The 22,472-nt window shown below is 38.3% G+C and overlaps 1 protein-coding gene across 1 annotated transcript in view; it reads left to right on the forward strand.

Annotated features, from left to right (window-relative positions):
• Positions 1-1,693: 1,693 nt before the first annotated feature.
• Positions 1,694-22,472, forward strand: part of CAND1 (cullin associated and neddylation dissociated 1) — a 50,763-nt gene continuing 29,984 nt past the window's right edge. The window contains exons 1-2 of the mRNA XM_043965922.1: positions 1,694-2,197; positions 18,234-18,377. Of these exons, the coding sequence (XP_043821857.1) occupies positions 2,130-2,197; positions 18,234-18,377 (212 nt within the window). The 5' untranslated portion in view covers positions 1,694-2,129. The remainder of the gene's footprint in view (positions 2,198-18,233; positions 18,378-22,472) is intronic.

The raw sequence follows: 22,472 nt of genomic DNA on the forward strand, positions 1-22,472 counted from the left end.
TCTGTATATAAAGTAAGCAGGGGCAGAACTAGAGAGGTGGTAAAAGGAAGGTCACGTGAATATATTCATTCTCCTTGAGAACAGGGGTATCTAGAATTCTAGAATTTAGAGCTGGAAGGGGCCTAAAGATTATCTGGATCAACTCTCATGGGATGGGAAAACTAGAGTCCAAGGAAATTAACTTTTCCAAAGTTATTCAGGCAGAGCCTTTTCAAACCCAGGCCCTCTAATTCAGAATTGAGCCCTTTCCCCACAGTTATCACACTGTCTTCCTTTGCAATAACTATCTTCCCATTCCCAGCATTAAGCCTGATACCCCTCCCATAGTAGGCCTTCAAAAATGTTTACTTAACTGAAATCTAAACCCTGCAAAGGAACTGGCAAGGTCAAAAATCACCTACTACATATTAGCCATTATCTTGCAGGAAAATTCCTAAGAGTATTCATCCTCAAGTTGAATAAATAGGTTAGAGATCCTAAATCGATAAAAATATAGCACTCAATAAATTACTGGTTTATTTGACAAGCAGGAGGAGCCAGGAAAGTGCCTCCTTGCAGGCACAACAAACTACTAAAAATGTGAACATTTCATTGGGCTCCTTTTCCTGCGGCTCGGTTAGTAGTCTTCTTTTGTGCTGGGTCATTCAAATTTTCCTAATATGTTGGCACAAGTAGGTTTATTATACCTTTGATTAAAAAAAAAAAGTCTGGGGTTGGCCTGGGGAGAGGTCGAGAATCCACAAAATAAAGTGGGATGTTCTTGATTTATGAGGAATGTGCCCACTAGTCCCGTAAAACAGAGGCAGGAAAAAGGATTTTTGTTTGCCTTTTTTTTTTTAAATTTTGAGCAGACATCATTTCCAGTAGAAATATAGTTCCTTGAGGGCAGAAGCCATTGGTCTCTGTACCCCAGCACCTTGGGTTACAGTAAAGCACTTAAGGGATGCGAGTTGGCTTGGGTTGGGTAGTACAAGTACGGTCCGTAAAGGAGAGAGAAAGCATGGCTGCCCTGCCTGGGCACGTGTACAGAAGGCTCAGGGAGACCCTGGCATAAGCAATTTTCGTGCACGGCCAAAAGTGATTCGTCAGAACTTCACCAGCTCCAAGACCCAGAGATCCCCGCGCCGGCGGCCCCCCTCCCGCCAACCCACGAATCCCGGCATTCATTCCTCTCTCCGAGAAGGAAAGGGGGGCTGGGGGGAGGAGCAAGAAAGAAGCTGACAGGGACCGCAGCCAATCAGATCGCACCCGAGTACGATGTTTACAATGCACGATGGGATTCGTAGTCTTCGCGCGGCTATACTTTAAGATGCCGCAGGCCACGCGTCCCGCAGGAAACGAAGGCGAGCCCCGACTCTTAACTTGAGCTAGATTCCTTCATTAACACAGCCCGGAGGCTTTATCTTTTTCTTCGCGTCCGAAATCTGGCACTTCTACGCTCAATTATGCGCATGACACTCAAGCCCATCCTTTACCGTTTCCTAGCTCATCCCTCCCTAACCTGCATCCCCGCGCCCTTTAACCGTCGCTTGGAAGTCTCGAGAGAACACTCCTCTCTCCGTCCCAGTCACGCCTTACGCACGGCCGTCCCCGCGCAGACTGACACGCCCCTGGGCCAATTGGATAGCCACCCATCCGGGCCGCTGCGGGGGCGCGCTCGCCGGAGCCTCTGTGACCCTTGACCCCGGGTTTCCGTACTCCTTTGGTACTTAAGTACGCAGCGGGAGCCGCGGTCGCCGTCGCCCCCGGAGTGCAGGAGGCGGGATTTGGCCGCTTGCCTCAGGCAGGAAGGGAGCGAGCGAGAGGCCGGAGCAGGACCGTCTGGCTCCCCGGAGAGGCCCTCGCCGGACTTCCCGCCCCCCCACCCCCTCCCCGCCGCCCATGAGACCGGCCCCTCGCGAGCAGTGCTGTCGTTAGGCGGGCCGCGCCGCTTTCTCTGCTCCTCCCGGGACAGGCCCGCGCTCCGCCGGGGAGGGGGCAGCCCTTGGAGGCGCCTCCCTCGTCACCGCCGCCGCAGCCCCGGGAGCGGGAGCGGGCCGGGCCGCGAGCCCCGGAGCTAGAGGAGGGCAGGAGGAGGAGGAGGAGTGCGGCATCGGTATCGGCGGGCCGACCGGACCGAGTTCGTCAACATGGCGAGCGCCTCGTACCACATCTCCAATCTGCTGGAGAAGATGACATCCAGCGACAAGGACTTCAGGTGAGGCCGCGAGATCCGCGCGGGGCCCCACCCCTGCAGCGCCGCCGCCGCCCTCCCTCTCTCCCTTCTCCAGGCCGGGCGCTGCCCCGTCCCCGCCGCGAGGCCCCGATCGATCGCCGGCCCCGGGCTGAGAGGGGGCGGGGCGGGGGAAGGTCGAGCCGCCCGCCCGCCCGCTCCGGGCAGTCACTGGAGGCTCGGCCTTTGCTGAGGCCCTAGGCCGCCCATCGGGGCAGGCGCCTCCGCGCCCGGCCGGCCGTCCTTCGGGAAGGGAGGAAGGAGCGGGGCCGGGCGCGGGGAACGGTTGGATCTATGGAAGGGTTGGGGGCGCTGGGGGCGGGGGTGCGAAACTTGCCCGGGAAGAAGCGTGTTGGGGGAGGCTTTTTTCTTTCCCGCCCGTATCCTCGTCCCCTCCCCCCTCCCCTGGTTAAATTAAGTGTGTGTGTGTGTGTGTGTGTGTGTGTGTGTGTGTGTGTTGGGGGTGGTGGGGGGGCTTTCGATTCCTGAATTATTCCCAAGATTCGTACAAATCGTGGCCCGGCGTTGCTCCGAGCCTGCGGCCGGGGGAGAAGGGGGGCGGTTCGGAGATGTGGGGCCCGATGGAAGGGCCCGGGGCTGGATCCCATTCACCCCGCGCGTGTTTCTTCTGGAGGGGCCCCCCCTAGACGGTGAGCTCCTGTTTAATGTTTGGCTCCTTGTGTCCGTCGGGCCGGTAGTGATGAACGCCCCGACCCTGCGCCGGTGAAGGCCACGGACTCTTCCCCCCATCCACCACCCCTTAGAACAATGTGGGGAGTTATTTCTGGCGTCTCTTGACACCTCGCTGTCCCAGTAGTAGATCCTAGCAAAAATCAAGTCACGGTGCGTTTATCCATTGAGTGCATACGACGTGCTAAACGACAGAAAAGGCTTTTGATTTAATTTTTAAACACTTCTTTGCTACTCAAGTTCTGTGGTATGAAGCTTTTTGGGGTGAGACGGGTGTCTCGATGGCCTGCGGTCAGTTAATGTTATGGGTGAAGAAGCTCCTGGTCTTTGTGTATTATTTGTTCTCTCCCGCCACCCACGTTAAAATGTACGAGTCCTACCAGACGCAGAAGCAGTGTTTTTATTTCACGAAACAAGAAGGCCCTGAGAAAAGCAATTTTTCATGATTCGAATTTAATTAAGATGTTAGTTATGATCTTCAGTAATCCCGCAGATCAAAAACTGCTTCTGGGAATTTTTGACTAGACAGATTTTTGTTTTGTTTTTAAAGTAATTTTGATCTACCAGGAACTTTATGCCACATATGCAAGATTAAACATTTGACTAATCCTGAGGATCACTCACTTGGATTGATTATTGCTTTGTGAAAACCTTTTTTTTTTTTTTACTTTATAATAATTGTAGGTCGAAATTGACATTTTTAAGCTTTTAAAACCAAAATATTCTAAGTATTCTTTGAACTTTTTCTTGGTTCCCAACATGTCACTGAAGCTTAAGTATTTTAATTTTGAGATTTTTGCATATTGAGCAAGTGTGTCGTGTGATTTTAAAATTTACTTAATGTCAATCTTACCCAAAATGCACTTCTGGTGGTATTGAGTTTCAGATTTTAATATTTCTTGTGGTGGTGGGGAGATCTACCTCTGATCCTGAAGCATATGGTAAAACACTGCAGAACAATTCTAAATGGGTTTTACAGGTATCATTCTAAAGGAATAATAAAACAAGTAATTTACAGATTTTTTATGTTTTCCCTTTTTTAAAAAATCATTAAGCAATGAAACCTGTCATAGAGGAAAGTAAACAGAAGATTTATTGTTGTAGTAACGATTTGTTGACGTTCCAGTGGCTTGAGATCAATTGGAGAAAACCTATTTTTGGGTAATACTTCCATAAGTAAGATCTGCTCTTTAAAATTTCCCAGAACATTGTTTAGAAGATTAGTTATTCTTTAAATCAAGTTTACCAAGTATGGTTGACATATGGAAGAAGATGTTGATGAATTTCCAGACATTCCTGAATCCCCAAACATTTTAGCAAATATTCTGATATTCTGACTTAAGTTTTTTACTTCTGTTGTTCGATGTATTTTGATATAACTGTCCAGTTATCTGACTTTTTAATCTAAAATATTTTAAATAGAATATGTTTCTAGTTTTAATACTGATGAGAATAGTATGTGACTGAAGAAATCATTCCATCCAGTCTTACTCCCTTAATTTATGGGTAATGAAACTGAGAGGTTCCAGGGAGGTTAAGTGATTTGCTCAGAGTCACATAAGGGTAAGTATCAGAAGTGGGATTTGAATCCAGATACAGAACTCTGGGTCAGGTTCTGACTCTAGAGCCCATGGTTTTCCATCTCATAAATTCTGTAAATTTTCATTCTAAATCAAGTTAGACTGTAGACAGCAAAAGTATATTGGAGCCAGCTCTAACTGGCATAATCAGATTGTTCAGGTTTTAGTGTGAGCATTTCTACCTCAGAAATTGGCAATCTGCAAATATCAAGACTTGGTTTACTGATTTTTTTTTTTTTAGTGAGGCAATTGGGGTTAAGTGACTTGCCCAGGGTCACACTGCTAGTAAGTGTTAAGTGTCTGAGGTCGGATTTGAACTCAGGTACTCCTGACTCCAGGGCCGGTGCTCTATCCACTTCGACATCTAGCTGCCCCCGGTTTACTGATTTTTAACTTTAATTTTTGGTTTCTTTTTTGATTGTCTAGACTTTTAAAAAGTGATGGAGAAAGTGTTAATAATGCAGATTAATTAGATTTTAAAATGTGGCCTGTACTTTTAAAGCTGATTATTGGATTTTTACGACAGCACTGTAGTAGTAGACAAAAAATGAGCAATAAATACTGAAAATTGTGCAGTGTGTTATTGTAAATAGGAAAAAATGAAATACAATTGAGTGCGGTTCAGAGTGGTTTTAAAAGCAGTATTTTTAAAGAAAAATATGACAGCAAATATTCAGGCCTGGTTGTCAATTTTTTTTGCCAGATAATTTAATTTGTTGTAACTTAAATTTTTCATTAAAAAAAATGAGGTGGTAATATATGATATGCAGCAAGGATGTTGAGTCTTTTGGTTTTTTACATTTTATCATCTTTCCTAGTGAAAATTATATACTTTTGAAGTTCTTAAAAGTGGTTTAAGATAGACTTCTTTTAGCTATGTCTATATAGAGAGGGATTCTTGTTGAACAGGCTTGTCCATGGTTTTTGCCATGGTTAGTACCATAATCTTGGATATAGTAGCACTCAGTAACTTCTTGAATGAGGCAACAAATATGTTGTATGTAAATTAGTCATTATCTTTCTTTTCCCTTTTGTAGAATGAGGATAATAATACTTAGCCCACCAATATTCCCTAAGGTTATTGTGAAGAAAGAGGTTTTTTAAAAATTTGAATTAATTTGTGACCCCCCCCCCCAGCAGTGGTTAAAATAACATATATGAGGAACCCTAATTCTTTGGGAATATCTTTTTTTATTTTTATTATTTTTTTTTTAATGAGGCAGTTGGGGTTAAGTGACTTGCCCAGGGTCACACAGCTAGTAAGTGTTAAGTGTCTGAGGCCGGATTTGAACTCAGGTCCTCCTGACTCCAGGGTCGGTGCTCTATCCACTGCGCCATCTAGCTGCCCCGGGAATATCTTTAAAGCAGAGATCAATATCCTGGGTCTTGGCATCTAGTAAAGAAAGCAGTTTCATTGCTGTGGGAATGTCCTCAGTTCTTGCCATTCTTGTCTATTTATTTATGTTTATTATCACTTAAAACAAAACACCTTATTTCACCAGAGAACACTACTTGATGAAGACAATTGAGGAGACCTGTTTGGTGACTTCTTGGATTTTTCTGCCTTCACTGTACTTGCAGCAGATTGAGCATAGGCTAAGGAGGCTGGGGTGGGGGAATAGTGGGGGGGAGCAAGTAAACTGGAGCTGCTTATTCATTTATTGTCCAAGAATTGCATTAGCCAGGGTGCTTTGCTCTCTAAGATTTTTTTTCAAGAGGATAGCTTGATACCTTTCTGTAGCTTCTTGGTGACTACCTTTGGAATTGAGGTTAGGATCCATTGCTTTATGGCGACACTGGACTTCCCCTCTCCCCACCTCTTTTATATTTTTCAGCTAAAACAATTAACTGACTTTAATACTTTTGTGTACAGAGTTTATGGTCTAAAGCATATATGTTATTGAAAACACTGCATAAAAGAACACTAGCAGTCATTTATACTTGATGTTGGAATATGACTGGGTATTCTAAGAACATAGTACTGATAAGTGTAATTTCAGCATGTTATTTTACAGATTATTTAAGAGAGAGTTGGAAAGTTGTCCAAATTACTTAGCTGTGTTTAACACCTCTATTCTTCATCCCCTTATAATTCTTCAGTTGAACAAATATTGAAGTGGCAACTGTCTTTAATGCACTGAAAATATCAAGATGAGAAAACACCACTCCTACCCTCTTGCAATTTATAATGTAGTAGGAGTTGTAAGACAAGTGCTTTTAGGTTGGGTTTTCCCCCTCATATTTCTCATATCACACAGTGGCCCCATAATGTTGGGTGTATGATAGGTGCTGAATTAATACCTGCAGAACATCAATCCAGCATAAAGACCATCTCTTCACTAAATTTGCAGTCCTGCTTCTAGGAGCTAAGGAAGCCTTCTGTCTTCCTGCTAGACTGAATTTCAGCTCCTTATAGGGAGGGATAAGGCTAAGCAGAAAGAGTGAGAGTGCTAACAAACTCAATGTAATTTTTCTCAGTAAGGTTAAAAGAAAGTTAATTTTGAATAAACCACATTATGGATAATCCATTTATGAATGAATGTTTATTTGGTTTTTGGTTGAGGAAGTTGTGCATAGTGTTCAGATAGCCAAACTGAAATTTTGGGTTAGTGAAAAAGTTCTAGATTTGAATATGTTTATAGTACTTTAAGAAACAGGATTGCTTTTTAGGCTCTCCACCATCCCTCCCCCCTCCTGGTAGTAATTGGTAGTATTTTGACTATTGTCGACATTTTAGTTTAAATAAAGGAACTTAATTTCAGATCACTGCTCTATGAAAGGCTCTGTCCTAGGTGCTGAGGGGAACAGACAACAATAACACATGAAGTATGGACCATGTTCTAAATCAATCAGTCTGTTATGTGTTTATTAATCATTGTATGCTAGGCACTGGTGAAGCAAAAAAAGAAAAAGTCTGTCCTCAAGGACCTTCTTTTTTTAATCGAAGGTACTTATAGTCTAGTTTTGGGAAGTAAACATGTGAAAAATTATAAATAGTGAGGTCAGGTAAATTAAGTACCAGATGAGTAGTAAAGAAAATAAATGCTCCTTAGGTTGATTAGAAGGAGAGATCATTCTGGGCTAGGGAAGTAAGGAAAGGCATCTGGTGGGAGCAAGTGAGATTAATTTAAGGGTAGTGTGTAGGATGGATTGGACTAGGGTAGAGAATAGTGTCAGGGAGACCACTTGAGTGTACTTTAGTTTAGCACAGTATTTCTGCCTGTAGTTTAAATTTAGTCATAGATGGCCATATAGTTAAAGTTGATCCAACACATCTTTTATTTCCCAAATTGTTACTATATTTTCTGGTAATTTTCCATAAATGGTAAGTAGTTAATATAAATGTAATTTAAATTTTCATAATTAATTTTTTTCTTTTTTTGTTCAGTGGATCTGTCATCAGAAAAAGGAGAAAGCTGGAGCAGATCTTAGATACAGTGTATATTTATTTTTTTCCTTTTCCCATTAGCTTCTTTCTAACTATTCTTTGCCATAGTTCATCCCATAAAGAAATACCCTTTAGCATCTGTGAATAATACCTTTCAAACACTGGACTCTAAAATGATTGCTTCAGGTTTCTCCTTTTTCCTGGTGTAGCCTCTTTTTTGAAGACTCCTTTGGGGGTTGGTGGCAAAAAACCGCTCCCAGTCTTCCAAACACATTTCGTCATGCTATCCCTCTCCCCCCACCTTTTTTTAACCCCTTCCCTTAGGTCCTTAGCCTATTTTAGAGGTTTCCTTTTTTTCTATCTGCAATTCACGATATTGCAAGGAGCTGAAAGGCTCCAAAACAAGAGGAATTTCTAGTGTCTGGATTCTCTTCTTGCTCAAGAGGATGTGAATGGTTTTTGGATGTACAAGATTCTTGGGATACAGGAGTAGGAAGATAGATGTTAGGGTTAAGGGAGTGGGAGATTAGACAGTTTAGAGAACACATGTTCATGTGGTAGCCTGGTTTAGTGACCATAAAGATATATATATATAGATATAGATATAGATATCTATAGATATAGATATCTATATATATATATATAGATATGAAGCCAGATCATCTCCAGTAAGGGCTTACCTTTCCCTGGAAAGCTGATGGGGGGTAAGTGGGGAGAAGAGATTGACTATAACTGCACTAGTTACTTCTAGGCTCTCTAAAATGTTAAGTATGTTCTTGAGTAAGTCACTTATCCTTTCTGGGCCTTGATTTAGTTATCTTGATTTAGTTAGGGGATTGAACTAGATGTTCTCAGTCCCCTTCTAGCTCTAATTCATGTGACCAAAGCAATTTTAACATTTAGGGTCAGTCTAAGGTAATAAGTAATTTTATTGGCAAAGGAAGCCCCACTGCATAGCCCTTCCTTCCCTCCTCTCAAAGCAGACAACAACAAACTCTCTCCTTGCTTTTGATGCTCCCCTTTTAAAGAAATTACAGATCTTTGGGGACAAAAGGCTTAAAAATACCAAAATGTCCCGATATGCTCAATACTGTAGTATAAGTGAATTTATCAAAATCAAATACTTCATGCCAGGGATATGTGACTTCAAGATCCTTTTGCATATGCCAGGAAAAAAAATTCTTCTTTCATCAGCCAACTTTATGATGATGAGCCTGTACAAATTTTACTGGACTAGTCCTTGGAAGACAGAGCAGTTCATTATTACTAGACCTGTACTCAAAGCCTTTTCTATTTTGGGGTAAGCCTTGCCAGAGATTGAAATCTACTTGTCTAGTCTTAAACAACCTATGAAGACTTCTTTGCTAATGAGACATTGGAGTCGGAGTTTAATGAGGATTAAAATCTAAATAACAAAATTGTTCATTTATATTCTCTTCAGGGAATTAAGTGTATAACACTTGTGGAGAAGGACTGATCAGGTCAGGCAGAGATCAGATTGAGTAATAGGTTAATAGAAACTAGAAACTAGAAACAAGTATTTGACAAGGTGTTTCACTAGTGGAGGAAAGATGAAATAACTGAAGAAACAAGGGTTTGGAGCTTCTGAGCATATCGATTTATCAAGCAATGTGTGCCAATTGCCTAGTAAATTGGAACTGGACCCCAAATACAGGGGGAGACAGACTTTTATATGTTATAAACAATCTAGTAAGGCCATTTAATTAAAAGGAAATGGTGCAACATTGAGTAATCTGGATGAAAGATTAGGGACTTTCTAAATCAGAAGGGGGGGGGGGTGCATTGAACAGGTGCATTTCCCTGAAATCAGAAAAGGCGATATCTCACTTCCTCCAAGTGTCCATAAACAATCAAAAGAACATAGAAACAATAACTAATTAATCAGGATGGGGCCAGTTTTCAGATTAAATGTATGAGTTGCTCGAGATGTATAATTTTGAGAAAACTACTTGCATCAATCTTTTTTTCTTAATATTTTATTTTTTCCAATTACATGTAAATATAGTTTTCAACATTCATTTTTGTAAGATTTGAGTTCTGAATTTTTCTCCCACCTTTCCCTTTCCCCTCTTGAAGCCAGCAGGCAGTCATGTTAAACATATTTCTACATTAGTCATGTTGTGAGAGAAGAATCAGAACAAAAGGGGGAAAAAGAAAAAAGAAACAACAACTAAAAAAACAAAAACATAAGTGAAAATAGTATGCTTCAATCTGCATTCAGATTCCATAATTCTTTTTCTGGATGTGGAGGACATTTTCCATCATGAGTCTTTTGGCATTGTCTTGGATCATTGTATTGCTGAGAAGAGCTAAGTCTATCGCTGGTGATCATTGCACAGTGTTGTTGATACTGTGTACAACCTTCTCTTTTGGTTTTGCTCATTTCACTCAGCATCAATTCATGTGAGTCCAGGTTTTTCTGAAATCTGCCTTCTTAGGATCTGGCTAGATTTCTGGTGAGCATAACTGAGGTCCTTGATTAAGGGTCTCTTACCAGCAGGGAGAAGTAGTCCAATTTCCTAGCCACACAGGGCTAGGTTCAAACAATAATAAATAATAATAATAATAAACAATAATAAAGTTCCTCCCAATTCTCATAATTGAATAGTTTTCTCCCAGGACAGAAATTGGATATAGAGCCATAATTGAATAGAAACTAGCTCCAGAATTGAGTCACAAGATAGAATCAATGTGGTTCATTCAATTTCCATCACCACTTATTGCTCCAATCCCCTCATTTCCCTCAAATAGTTGTAGGCCAGGCCTGACTCCGGCTTGTCCACTGGTTGCAGTGAAGTTGACATTTGGTAGACAGCTGAACAATTACCAAAAGGAATAGCCATAGCCTGAAAAAGGCTATTTAGGGAGGATACAGGATTGATTCAGGTAGGCAGGGTTTTCTAGCCATGCTAACACTGCCATCAGAATCCGGAATGTAGGTAGCTTGAGAAGGAGCTCCTAGCTCTTTATTGCCTGGTTTTTGTCCCATAGAGCATGGGAAGGTGCCTGTGCCCTCAATGGTTTGAACCTTAGCTCTCTGGACCATCTAAGTCCTGAGCATTGCTTCGGTATGTTTTTAAGAAAAGGCTGGTCCAGCCTGCATGGTGCTAGCTGTTGCTTATACAGCAATTACTGAGTTGGAAGAGACCTCAAGTGTCATGTATTCAATGGGTACCTGAAAAAAAGAATCCTATTCAACAGAACCAACCAGCTTTTTCTTGAAGGCCTTTACTGAAGAGGAAGCCAGTATTGCTTTGAGGCCCTTTTATATAACTAAATGAGAAGCCCTTCCTTTCTTGAAGTTTTTTGTTAATAAAGATCTAAATAAACTAAAGAGTAACTAAGAAGGGACAAGGATGTATATTGAAATGAAAAATTGAAATGATTTTAGGGAATTAACTGTTAGGTGTAATATTAGTTGTTACATAATACACATTAGACAATTGTTGATTGCCTATGTTTGAATAGCAAATATCAAGTGAGATAACAGTGTTTTGCAAACCTCAAAATGGTAACTGCTAACACTGTTTTTTACTAAAAGTCAGGTTATGAGCACTACTTAATTTCTTTGATGATTGTAGGGTTCTAAATCAAGAACTATTAAGTGCAGACTATATGCTGTGTACATTGCTAGATGCTGGGAATACAAATTCAGGAATGAGATGATACCTCTACTCAAGGAGCATCATTCTACTGAGGGAATATAGAATGCTTACAGATAAGTAAATACAGGATTGGGAAGGGAGGTGGGGCTAACAATATTGGAAATCCGTATTAGAAGAACTTATTGAAGGATATTAATTAGCACTTGGTCTAAGATATGCTAGAACAAAGCTTCTTAAACTGTGGGTTGTGAGTAACTGAATGTGGGGGTCATGAAAAATTTGCTTGGTTCATATACATACCTGTTTTATATACCTGTATATCCTGTGGTCACGTAAAAATTTCTCAGGTGAAAAGGGGTTTGAGTGGAAAAAGTATAAGATGCCCTGTGCTAGAGGTTCCAAGAAGCCGAGGGGGAATCCAGGCTTGTGAGACAGTCTATGCAAAGGCCACAAAGGTGGGTAATAGAATGTCATCTCATAAAAAAATGTATACATCTAGACTCCTGGGAAGATCCTCTCATGAACTGCAGGAAGAGGGAAGTAGTAGTACTTGTTAACTCTTTTAGATTCAGGTTGAGCTCTTTCTTTGCTAGCAATTCTTTACTTAGACAAGAGCGTCTCCAAAAGTCTTAGTGCAGTTTTAATTTAGCTTAAAGCTTTTTGGGACTCCTTGTAAATAGGTTATACCAAAAGTCCATCTACAAATTGGCCCTCCCCTGCCCCTTTTTAAGCCATACTTCCAAAAGATCTGTGGCTTCATTATAGACTTCTTTCCCTGCTCCATCTGTGCCTTAGTAAATAGTTGCAGGAATTATTGTAGCCAAAAAAATAATAGGATGATGATGTTCTGTAATAGGACTAAAGCCGAAATACATGTGTACACACACATATACAACAGAAAATGAGAAAACAGGATTTAGGCCATAGAATTGTTTATACAGGACAGAAAAACAATTCAGAAATAATTTACCTGGCATATTGGTAATTTGAGGGATGAACAATAATTAGAGGCGGTATCCCTGTTTTTTCAAACATTTTGACAAATTAGTCCCCGCTAATAACTATAACCAGACTTTCCTACTTGATATTTCTTAGGCATGATGCTTCATTTCTGGCTCCATTCCTTTATACTGGTTCTCTCTCATGCCTAGAATGCTCTCCTGTTAACCTCCAACTTTCAGAATCTCTTGCTTCTCTTATTAAGCTTCAGTTTAAGCATGACCTCTTGCTGGAACCCCGCCCCCCTCCCCAGCTGATAGTGCCTCTTATCAAAAGCTGTCTTTTTACCTGCTACGTTTTTATCTATGTACTGATTTCTTTGCTTTGAGGTGTGTGTGTATTTTGTATGTATGTAAATAGGAAGCCTTCAAGCTTTTTGTTAATAAAGACCTAAATAAACTAAAGACATTAGGATTTTAAAATAGAAACTCTTTGAGGGCAGGACTTTAAAAAAATCATTTTCCTAAGTGTTTAGCAGAGTACCCTGCTCATAGTAAGATCTTAAATGCTTGTGGTTTGATTAAGTGAGACTTGCAGTGATTTATGACTTTCTTTTTCCTTTTTAGGCATATCACAACCACAATTAGGATTGTGTTTCACCTCAAAGATTAAGTGGAGGGAGGGAGTTTCCTGGGGTAATTAGATAGATGAATCTTAGAAGAGACAGATAAGGAGGTTGAAAAGGACTAGTGTTATACTTTTTAAAGTAGCTGAAATTGAATTGATTTTTTTTTTAGTGGGAAAGAAGAAATGGGGACTTTGAGGTTTATGCATATTATGTATTGAGGGGGAAGAAACACAGGGTAATAAACATAATTGGTCTGTCATATTTGTATTCCTGTTTCAAGAGTACCTTTGTTCAGTTTGCATTTCAGTCTGCCTCTAGGGTAGCTTTTGGGCTAGTGGTATGACTTTCTTAAGAGATGTTAATGGTTCAGAGTATATCACTGGTTTGTTATTGGAAAAGGGTTCCTGAGCCTTCTGACTACAAGGCCATTTAAAAAAAATTTTTTTCCAATTGTATGTAAAACAATTTTAACATTAATTTTTAAAAATGTTGAACTTCAAATTCTCTCCCCTTCTCCCCTCCCCCCTTGAGAAAGCAAGCAATTTGATATAGATTATACATATTGTAACGATTGGAATGACGCCACCTGCTGGAGACTTACTGTAGAAGAGTTCCGCCCATGAAGCGAAGGTCTTTGAGGGCAAGACCAGGAGTCTTTTCTTTGGTGTGTGGAAGTGACACGGGCTAGTGGGAGGAGGAAGGAAGAGACTGGCGCTCGCTCTCACTCTCTTTCCTCTGGACTCTGGTGGAGAGCGGAGCTAGAAATGTGCTCTCCCTTTAATAGATAGGAATCTAGGCCTTTCTCTCTCTCTTTACCAAATTCTTATTCTCCTTAATAAATGCTTAAAAGTCTAATTCTTGCTAAAGCTTATAATTTATTGGCGACCACTCATTAGATATTTTAGACAGTTTAGCTAGAATTTTAGCCCTTAACAATATATAGTCATGCAAAACAGTTCCATATTAGTCATGCTGAGAAAGAAAACAGACTTCCAAAAAATAAAAACAAGAAATATAAATTTTTTTTTTTTACTTTTTTTTTTTTGCGGGGCAATGGGGGTTAAGTGACTTGCCCAGGGTCACACAGCTAGTAAGTGTCAAGTGTCTGAGGCCGGATTTGAACTCAGGTACTCCTGAATCCAGGGCCGGTGCTTTATCCACTGTGCCACCTAGCCGCCCCAAGAAATATAAATTTTAAAAAATGTATGGTTCAGTTTGCATTGAGACTCCATCATTTCTCTGGAGGTCGATAGCATTTTTCATCATGAATGAAAAATTTGGGATTGTCTTGTATCATTGTATTGCTGAGAACAGCTAAGTCATTCACAGTTGTTCATTGTACAGTATTGGCTGTTACTGTGTACATTGTTCTACTGGTTCTGCTCACTTCACTTTTCATGGGGTCATTTACGTCTTTCCAGGTTTTTCTGAAACCATCCTGCTTGCCTCTTATGGCACAAACATGCCATTGCAATCATATACCACAGCTTGTTCAGCCATTCCCCAATTGATGGGCACACAAAGACATTTATTTTTTTTATTTTTTTATTTTTTTTAATTTTTTTAAATTTTTTTTATTTTTGTGAGGCAATTGGGGTTAAGTGACTTGCCCAGGGTCACACAGCTAGTAAGTGTTAAGTGTCTGAGGCCGGATTTGAACTCAGGTACTCCCGAATCCAGGGCCAGTGCTCTATCCACTGCACCACCTAGCTGCCCCACACAAAGACATTTTTAATGGCCATAGCAATGATCTGTGGGTCATGTGATCTACATGTAAATCTTTTTAAGAGCTAGCAGCTCCACAGTGGATAAAGCACTGGCCCTGGATTCAGGAGGCCCTGAGTTCAAATTTGGCCTCAGATACTTTACACTTACTAGCTGTGTGACCCTGGGCAAGTCACTTAATCCTCATTGCCCTGCTCCCTCCTCCCCCCCTTCAAAAAGAGCTAGCAGCTTGAAACTTCTCTTATGCTTGCTATATATTATGACTTTATAATTAAAAAACTAAATACTGAACTCATACCAACACAATTTACTAGTAACCAAGTATATGTTACTGTTAGTATAGCTCATGACATTTAAAAAAAATTTATTTTAGTGAGGCAATTGGGGTTAAGTGACTTGCCCAGGGTCACACAGCTAGTAAGTGTTAAGTGTCTGAGGCTGGATTTGAACTCAGATACTCCTGACTCCAGGGCTGGTGCTCTATCCACTGCACCACCTAGCTGCCCTCAAGACATTGTTAATATAGGACAGTTTTCCAAACTGTGGGACACAAGAAGTAATGTCCAAAATTTGTGGACACTTTGTAGTACAACTTATTCAGATTCATCCACTCTGTTATATTTCTCCTCTTCCCAAACTTCCTGTTATTGTTGAGTACCACTATCCTCCCAGTTACCCAGTCTCACAACCTTATTGTTTTTGTTTTCCCTTGTTCTTTATTCTCACTACACATAGCCAGTATGTTATCAAATCTTGTAATTTCTATATTTATAACATCTCTTGAATGTGTCTCCTCTCCACTCACACACCTGTCACTCCAGTGCTAGACTTTAGCCACCTCTTCCTGCTGAACAGGGAACCTAAAATCCCTGAATCGCCTAGTCATAATATGTCAATATGTTTTATAATATGTCAGTATGTTGGCAAATATAATAAACTGATTAACAAAAACAAACCCCGCTAGGTTTTTTAAAAAAATGAAATGCTGTGGTTATAATTTTTGAAAAGTTTTAAATTTATTGTCTTATTTCTTATGCATGAAATAATGTTTGTGATGGATGAATATATAACTAGTTTGAAGAGGGAATTCCCTCAAATAGCAAGCAAAGACAATAGAAACACTTACAGAATCACAATAAAAATCTAAATCTAGAAAATACCATTCACTGTTTATATGATTGGGATTCACAAGTACTGTTATTGATGGAGAGGAAAGATCACTTTGCTTTGAATATATGATTACTTAGCTGCAGTTCACATGAATTCTAATTTTGAAATGACATCTTTAAAATGTATGTTTGGAATATTTAACAACATGAGAATTTATGCCTTCACACACTTTTTTTTTCCAAAGTCCTCTCAGTGACAAAAAGATGGTTTTCATTATATGAGCTTGCTTAAAGAATTAGTACAGTAAGCCTCATTTGGGAGAAACTTTGGCCCTACACATAACTATTGCTATGGTAGAAACCATGCTTCTAAAGGCACATACAAAGCAGCTTCGTTTACAGATTATATATATTGGGACTCATGTCTGTAGACTTGTAATAAGTTGAGAAATTAAAATCTTTGGAGAAAAGACTCATGTAATTATATATGTTCAATATATTGAAACTAATGTTAGGAAGACTTTGCAATACTACATCAAGAAAAAATTAATGTACATGATTGTAATGTATAACCTATATCAGATTGCTTGTTGGCTTCGGGAGGGTGGGAGAAAAATTTGGAACTAAAAAAAAAATCTTTACAAGTAATTGGAAAAAATGTAAAAATAATAAAATCCAATTAAATTTTTTAAAAAAGAAAAAGTTAATGTAGGAAAATTGTATTAGACTTCACCAACAACTCAATTGATGGCAGGACAAAATGCAGATTTACAAGCACTAGTTAAAAATGTAGTTAAAAATTGTATGCTTCACAAATCATGGAGAAATCTGAATGAGAAAGAAGACAGCTTTTTTTCAGGCTCTTGAAGTGATCAACTTCATACTTTAAAAGGAAGGCTCTTGGCAAAAATTGTGTGATCTGGGGGCAGATCAAAGAGCACTGAAATTATGGCAACACTTATGACCTTGTTTATATCAAAGCATCCTGAGAGACATTTGAACTAAAAGAAGCAATTGCCAATTTTCTTAAGGTTATAAAATGAATTTGTTTCACCTTAGATAACAACACAGATTTGCTCCTGAAGATAGAATATTTGGTGGATTTCTATTAAACTACATACTTATAATTTAGATGTTCAAATTTTATAAAAGTTTGATCCAAAAGGATATAAAATGACTACATTTTAGCTTTGGATAATTTACAAAGTAATATTTTTGATGTTTCCATTGTTTAAAAATCTACTCTCCAAGTGAAAAACCTTCTTATTTATTACCAAAATTCAGCAATTTACATTTTATTTTAAAAGACCAAGATGTTTCTGAATGTGAATCAATAAGGAACATATATGCCACAAACAGATGTTAAACACTTGATATTTCTCCAGATGAACACGAATGGTTTAAGATAGACTTCTTGTCATAATTTGAAACTGCAAATAATTATGTTTTGTCTTTTGACAATCATAATATCTTGTGTGAAAGGGTTGCTTTTTCTTTTCTTTTTTGCTTTAAAGTGACAAACTATTGATCTCTGAAAAATAATTTCGAATAGCAATGATACCATTTTTGAGAATTTTTGATATAAAAACAAGCTCATCTATCATAGTTATTGTGTCTTGGTTGTTTTACAAAGTTACATGAAAACTGTAAAGATTATCATGAAATAGATGTTGTGATATTTTTAATTTATGTTTAAGATTTGTACGTGTGTATGAGACCCTTGATGGCAAAACACATAATTAAGTGGGAGCCTATGTAGGGTTTTTTTTTTTTGAGGTAATTGGGGTTAAGTGACTTGCCCAGGGTCACACAGCTAGTAAGTGTTAAGTGTCTGAGGCCGGATTTGAACTCAGGCCCTCCTGACTCCAGGGCTGGTGCTTTATCCACTGTGCCACCTAGCTGCCCCGGGAGCCTCTGTAGGTTTTGACAATAATCTGAAGTACAAGATCACTTAATTAGTGGAGATTTGCCTTAAAAAAAAAAAAGTAGATATTTTCTGCCGTGGCTAGGTTATGTGAAGCTAAAACATGAGACGTTTTATCAATCTGTTAAAAAAATAAAATGGGGGCAGCTAGGTGGCGCAGTGGATAGAACACCGGCCCTGGAGTCAGGAGGACCTGAGTTCAAATCTGGCCTCAGACACTTAACACTTACTAGCTGTGTGACCCTGGGCAAGTCACTTAACCCCAATTGCCTCAATAAAAAAAAAAAGACAATAATATGCTTAGTTAAAAACTGCCTTTTTAAACAAAGTAAAATTGCAGAGGCTTTTTGTGAGAGATTAAATTATTGTATTTGTTATTGTCATTATCACAGTTGAATTTTCTTTTTGATAGGTTTATGGCAACAAATGATTTGATGACAGAACTACAGAAAGATTCCATCAAGTTGGATGATGATAGTGAAAGAAAAGTAGTGAAAATGATCTTGAAATTGTTGGAAGATAAAAATGGAGAGGTACAAAACTTAGCTGTCAAGTGGTAAGTTTATTCACTTTCTCTCTTCTTTCCCCCTAAACAGGTGTTTTGTAATAATTGACAAGTAATTTCTTTCATAGAAGCTATTCTAGTATTTTGTTAAGCACATTTTTCACTAAGAATACCTGACAAGTAACTAAAATTTCTTGATTTTTTCAATCTATGTATGTGGTAATTTGGTTTTACCTCATCAATTTTCAATTGAACATATATTTGATAGTGTTTCTTTAAATAATTAGAAAGTAGGAAGGAAACTCCTAGAAGTATCTTAAAGGGGTCTAGTACTTGAAAAAGTCAATGAACTGGAGCTTAGATCTCTTACATTTATTAACCGTGTAACCTCAGCCAAATTATCTATTTTATTTTATTTTATTTTTGGCCAGAGCGATAGAATTTCTGAGAAGATTGAACCTATGGAGAACTTGGTATTTTTGGATTGGGGATGGTGTAGAATGTAATATGTTATTAATTGTATAATAAATTTAAAATACAGTTTATTTAGATGATTCCATTATTCCCTGATGATTTTGTTTTTTGAAATAGTGTTAGACTAGCTTACTTGAATTGGTTCAGTCTGAGAGGCAGGGAAAAACTTGAAACCATTGGCATTTTATAGTAAAACGCATACAAATATTTTTTGGAGAGACTGTCAAGCATAGCATGAAGTTACATGGGCTTTTTGAATTATTTTTTTTCACAGGGAACTCTAATGAATCCATTTTGGGGGCTACCATTATCACCAATTTCTATTTTATTCATTTTGGGGGACTTCCATTTTTCCTAATTAAAGATAATCTTCTCTTTCCTATGGTTTTTTTTTTACTGATTTTCAGAACTGACATGTTTCCAAACACATGCGAGAGAGAGAGAGAGAGAGAGTGTGTGTGTGTGTGTGTGTGTGTGTGTGTGTGTGTATGTATGTATTTATATGCCAAGGAAGATGGAAGAATGTGAAGTGTAGGAGAAAAGAGACAGTGCATGCTTTGTTATGCATACATTTTGTCAGTATTGAACCTGCCAGATGTGCTTGACAGAGTCTCAGACTCTAATCCTGGGCTGAACACTTGAAGTTTTCTGTGATGTTTGAAAATTCGTTTTCAGCATTGCATATTTGTTTTATGGTCTGCATAAGTATAGTACTAGTGGTGCTGTCATTCCTGATTTCAATGGGCTTACCGCAAAATTCATCTTTTACATTAAGATTTTCATTTTACTTCTTTATTTGTAGCAAGTACACTTCTTATGCCTCCAGGGAGAGAAGTTAGACTGCACTTTATTTATTCTTTACCTTATTAAAAAAATTAAAACTCTATTACTAAAAATTTTGCTGTACTAATACTGTAAATAGTTTTCATTAGTCTTTTATTGCATGATTTTTAGAAATCATTTTGGAAGAATCAAGCCTAGTCAGAAATACACAAATAGCTTAAACATTTTACTCATTATGAACATTTTTAAAACGTATATTTAAAATCTTTGTAATCTTTTTAGGAGTGAAACAAGCATTTCCTCCTCCCAGGTCTGGTTCCTTAACTGTAAAATGAAAACAAATTCTAAAATTCTTTAATTCTAAATTAATCATTTTCTTTTGCTTCCATTTTCACTGAAAATTAGTGTTTTATTGAAAAAGGTCCCACACACTGAGGGTACATTTACATGTAACTTTTTATGAATGGGATACATGACTAAAAAGTTGGGAGATGACAGAACTTCACAAAGTTTTGGCCACTATTGGTGCAAGAACTATATTTTGTTTACTGCTATTCAGGAATTGATATTGACAGCCTTTACAGGGACTTTTACTCTAGTTTCATAGTAAATTATGGAGAATTGAATTTTTGAAATAGATCATACCAATTTCTGTAATTCAGGACATTAGTAGCATAGAAATTTAATGTATGTGGGAAAATGATGCTTTTTTTGAAGAGAAGTCATGCTGCACATGTATAACCTATATCAAGTTGCTTGCCTTCTCAGGGTGGGGGAGGGGGAGAAAGAGAATTTGAAATTCAAAATTTTAAAAAACGAATGTTAAAAATTGCCTTTACATGTAATTGCGAGAAAATGAAACACTAAATAAAAATAAAAACAAAAAGGGTGTTTTATGAATGAATAATATAATTTCTATGCATCCAATACAAAATGATGATATCCTCAAATACTTAAGAGCATATTACACACTTTTATTTTTAAAGTAGTCCATCCTGTTGGTGTTGATGTTACACAGGTAATAGAATAAATTAAATCTGTCTTCTTACATCTTTATTGTTTTTGTATGAGTTCCAGTTAACAGCTTTCTATTCAGTTCTATTTATTGAAATCCTTTTCAAGAAAAGAATGACATTATTCTTAAGTAGTTCATCTTTAATACTTAATTTTTAAATCAAAGATTTAAAGATAAACATGGGTGTCCATGTTTATGTAATGTCAGAGTAATTAAATTTGCTTTTGTTTTGAATAGCTTTGGATTATTGATGTTAAGCGTTTGATAGCCTTTCTTTGAGATTTTAGGCTAATTAATACTTTGTAGAATCTAATTTTTAAGCTGGTGACTGACTAGTTAATAAGGATTCATTTTGTAACAAGTAACAAGGATAGTCATTATATTGAAGCTTCTTGAAAGTTGATTAGCATTTGGGAAATATAAAATTTAAATATAAATATAAAATTAATAGTTAGGAATGCTTTGCACGATCTGTGCCTTTTTAGTGTAATTGTCACCAGATCATTTCAGATATGAAACTTTTGTCTTTTTAAAAACTTCCCAAAAAGAGTCTACAGTCATTAACATTTTCCAAAGTAGGTGTGCTATATTATTGACTCACCTAGACTTTAAAGATCTCACTGTAGACTAAAAGGATTTAAGTTGGGTGAGACTCCAGAGACCCTCTAGTCTCTGGAAGGAATTCCTGCTAAAACGCAGCCAGTAAGTGGTCTTCCCTTGTATTTTTGTCATAGATTTCCACATCCCACTCTCTCTTTTTTTTTTTTTAAGTGAGGCAATTGGGGTTAAGTGACTTGCCCAGGGTCACACAGCTAGTAAGTGTTAAGTGTCTGAAGCTGGACTTGAACTCAGGTCCTCCTGAATCCAGGGCCGGTGCTCTATCCACTGCGCCACCTAGCTGCCCCCCACTCTCTTTTACTCTTAAATTAATCAGCTTTTTTTTGGCTGCCAGTAATTGCACTGTTAACTCTTTGAACTAGCAACTAAGACCCCTCACCCCCATTAAAAACAAAACAAAACATCACGTAACAAAACATGGGCTTTTAACAATGCCCTTGTATTAATTAGTAACTTTTTTGGGGGGAGGGGATAACTAAGTGTAGGGATTCACATTTATTCCTACAAACTTTCATCTTTTGGCCCATTCTTTGCTTCTTTTGATATTTTTTGGATCTTGTCTCCTATGCAGCCTATTAGCTATCCTTCTTGGATTTTTGTCTTCTGCAAAATTCGTAATCGTGCTATCTATACCTTTATTCTTGTTAAAAATGTTGAGTATTAGACGGCCAGGGACAAATGCCAATAATACTTTTAACTATATTATCACACAACTATCTACAAGAATCTCCTGAGAGATTTAACTCAGCTGAAACCCAAGTATTATCTTTGTCTCATAGTGTTGTTAAAATAGATTTCTGACTATTTAGGTGTTGGTGATTTTTCTCCCTTTACAAAAATTCATGGTATCTTTGGTAACTATCTTTGATAGTTTAGTATTCGTTTTTTTCTCCTGTTTTATATACATATGCAATGTCACTCTCTCTTTGAAGTCAAGGGAACTAAGTCTGATGCTTATTTTGTATACCCCATAGTGTTTAGCACAATATAAGTATGTGTTACATATTCATTGAAGTCAATTGTATTAATTTTTGTAAAACCCAAAGTTCTGGGAACCATAGGAATTAAAACAGAAATTTACTAAGTGTATTAGAAATCCTTAGACCAATGAGAATACTGTTAAGTGGTTGGTGATGCCCAGGGGAGGGAGGAAAGGAGAGTTAAAAGTGTGGTGTGTTGGGGCAGCCAAGTGGCACAGTAGATAAAGTACCAGCCCTGGATTCAGAATGACCTGAGTTCAAATCCAGCCTCTAACA

Source organism: Dromiciops gliroides, chromosome 5, assembly GCF_019393635.1.
Source record: "Dromiciops gliroides isolate mDroGli1 chromosome 5, mDroGli1.pri, whole genome shotgun sequence".
Taxonomy (NCBI): domain Eukaryota; kingdom Metazoa; phylum Chordata; class Mammalia; order Microbiotheria; family Microbiotheriidae; genus Dromiciops; species Dromiciops gliroides.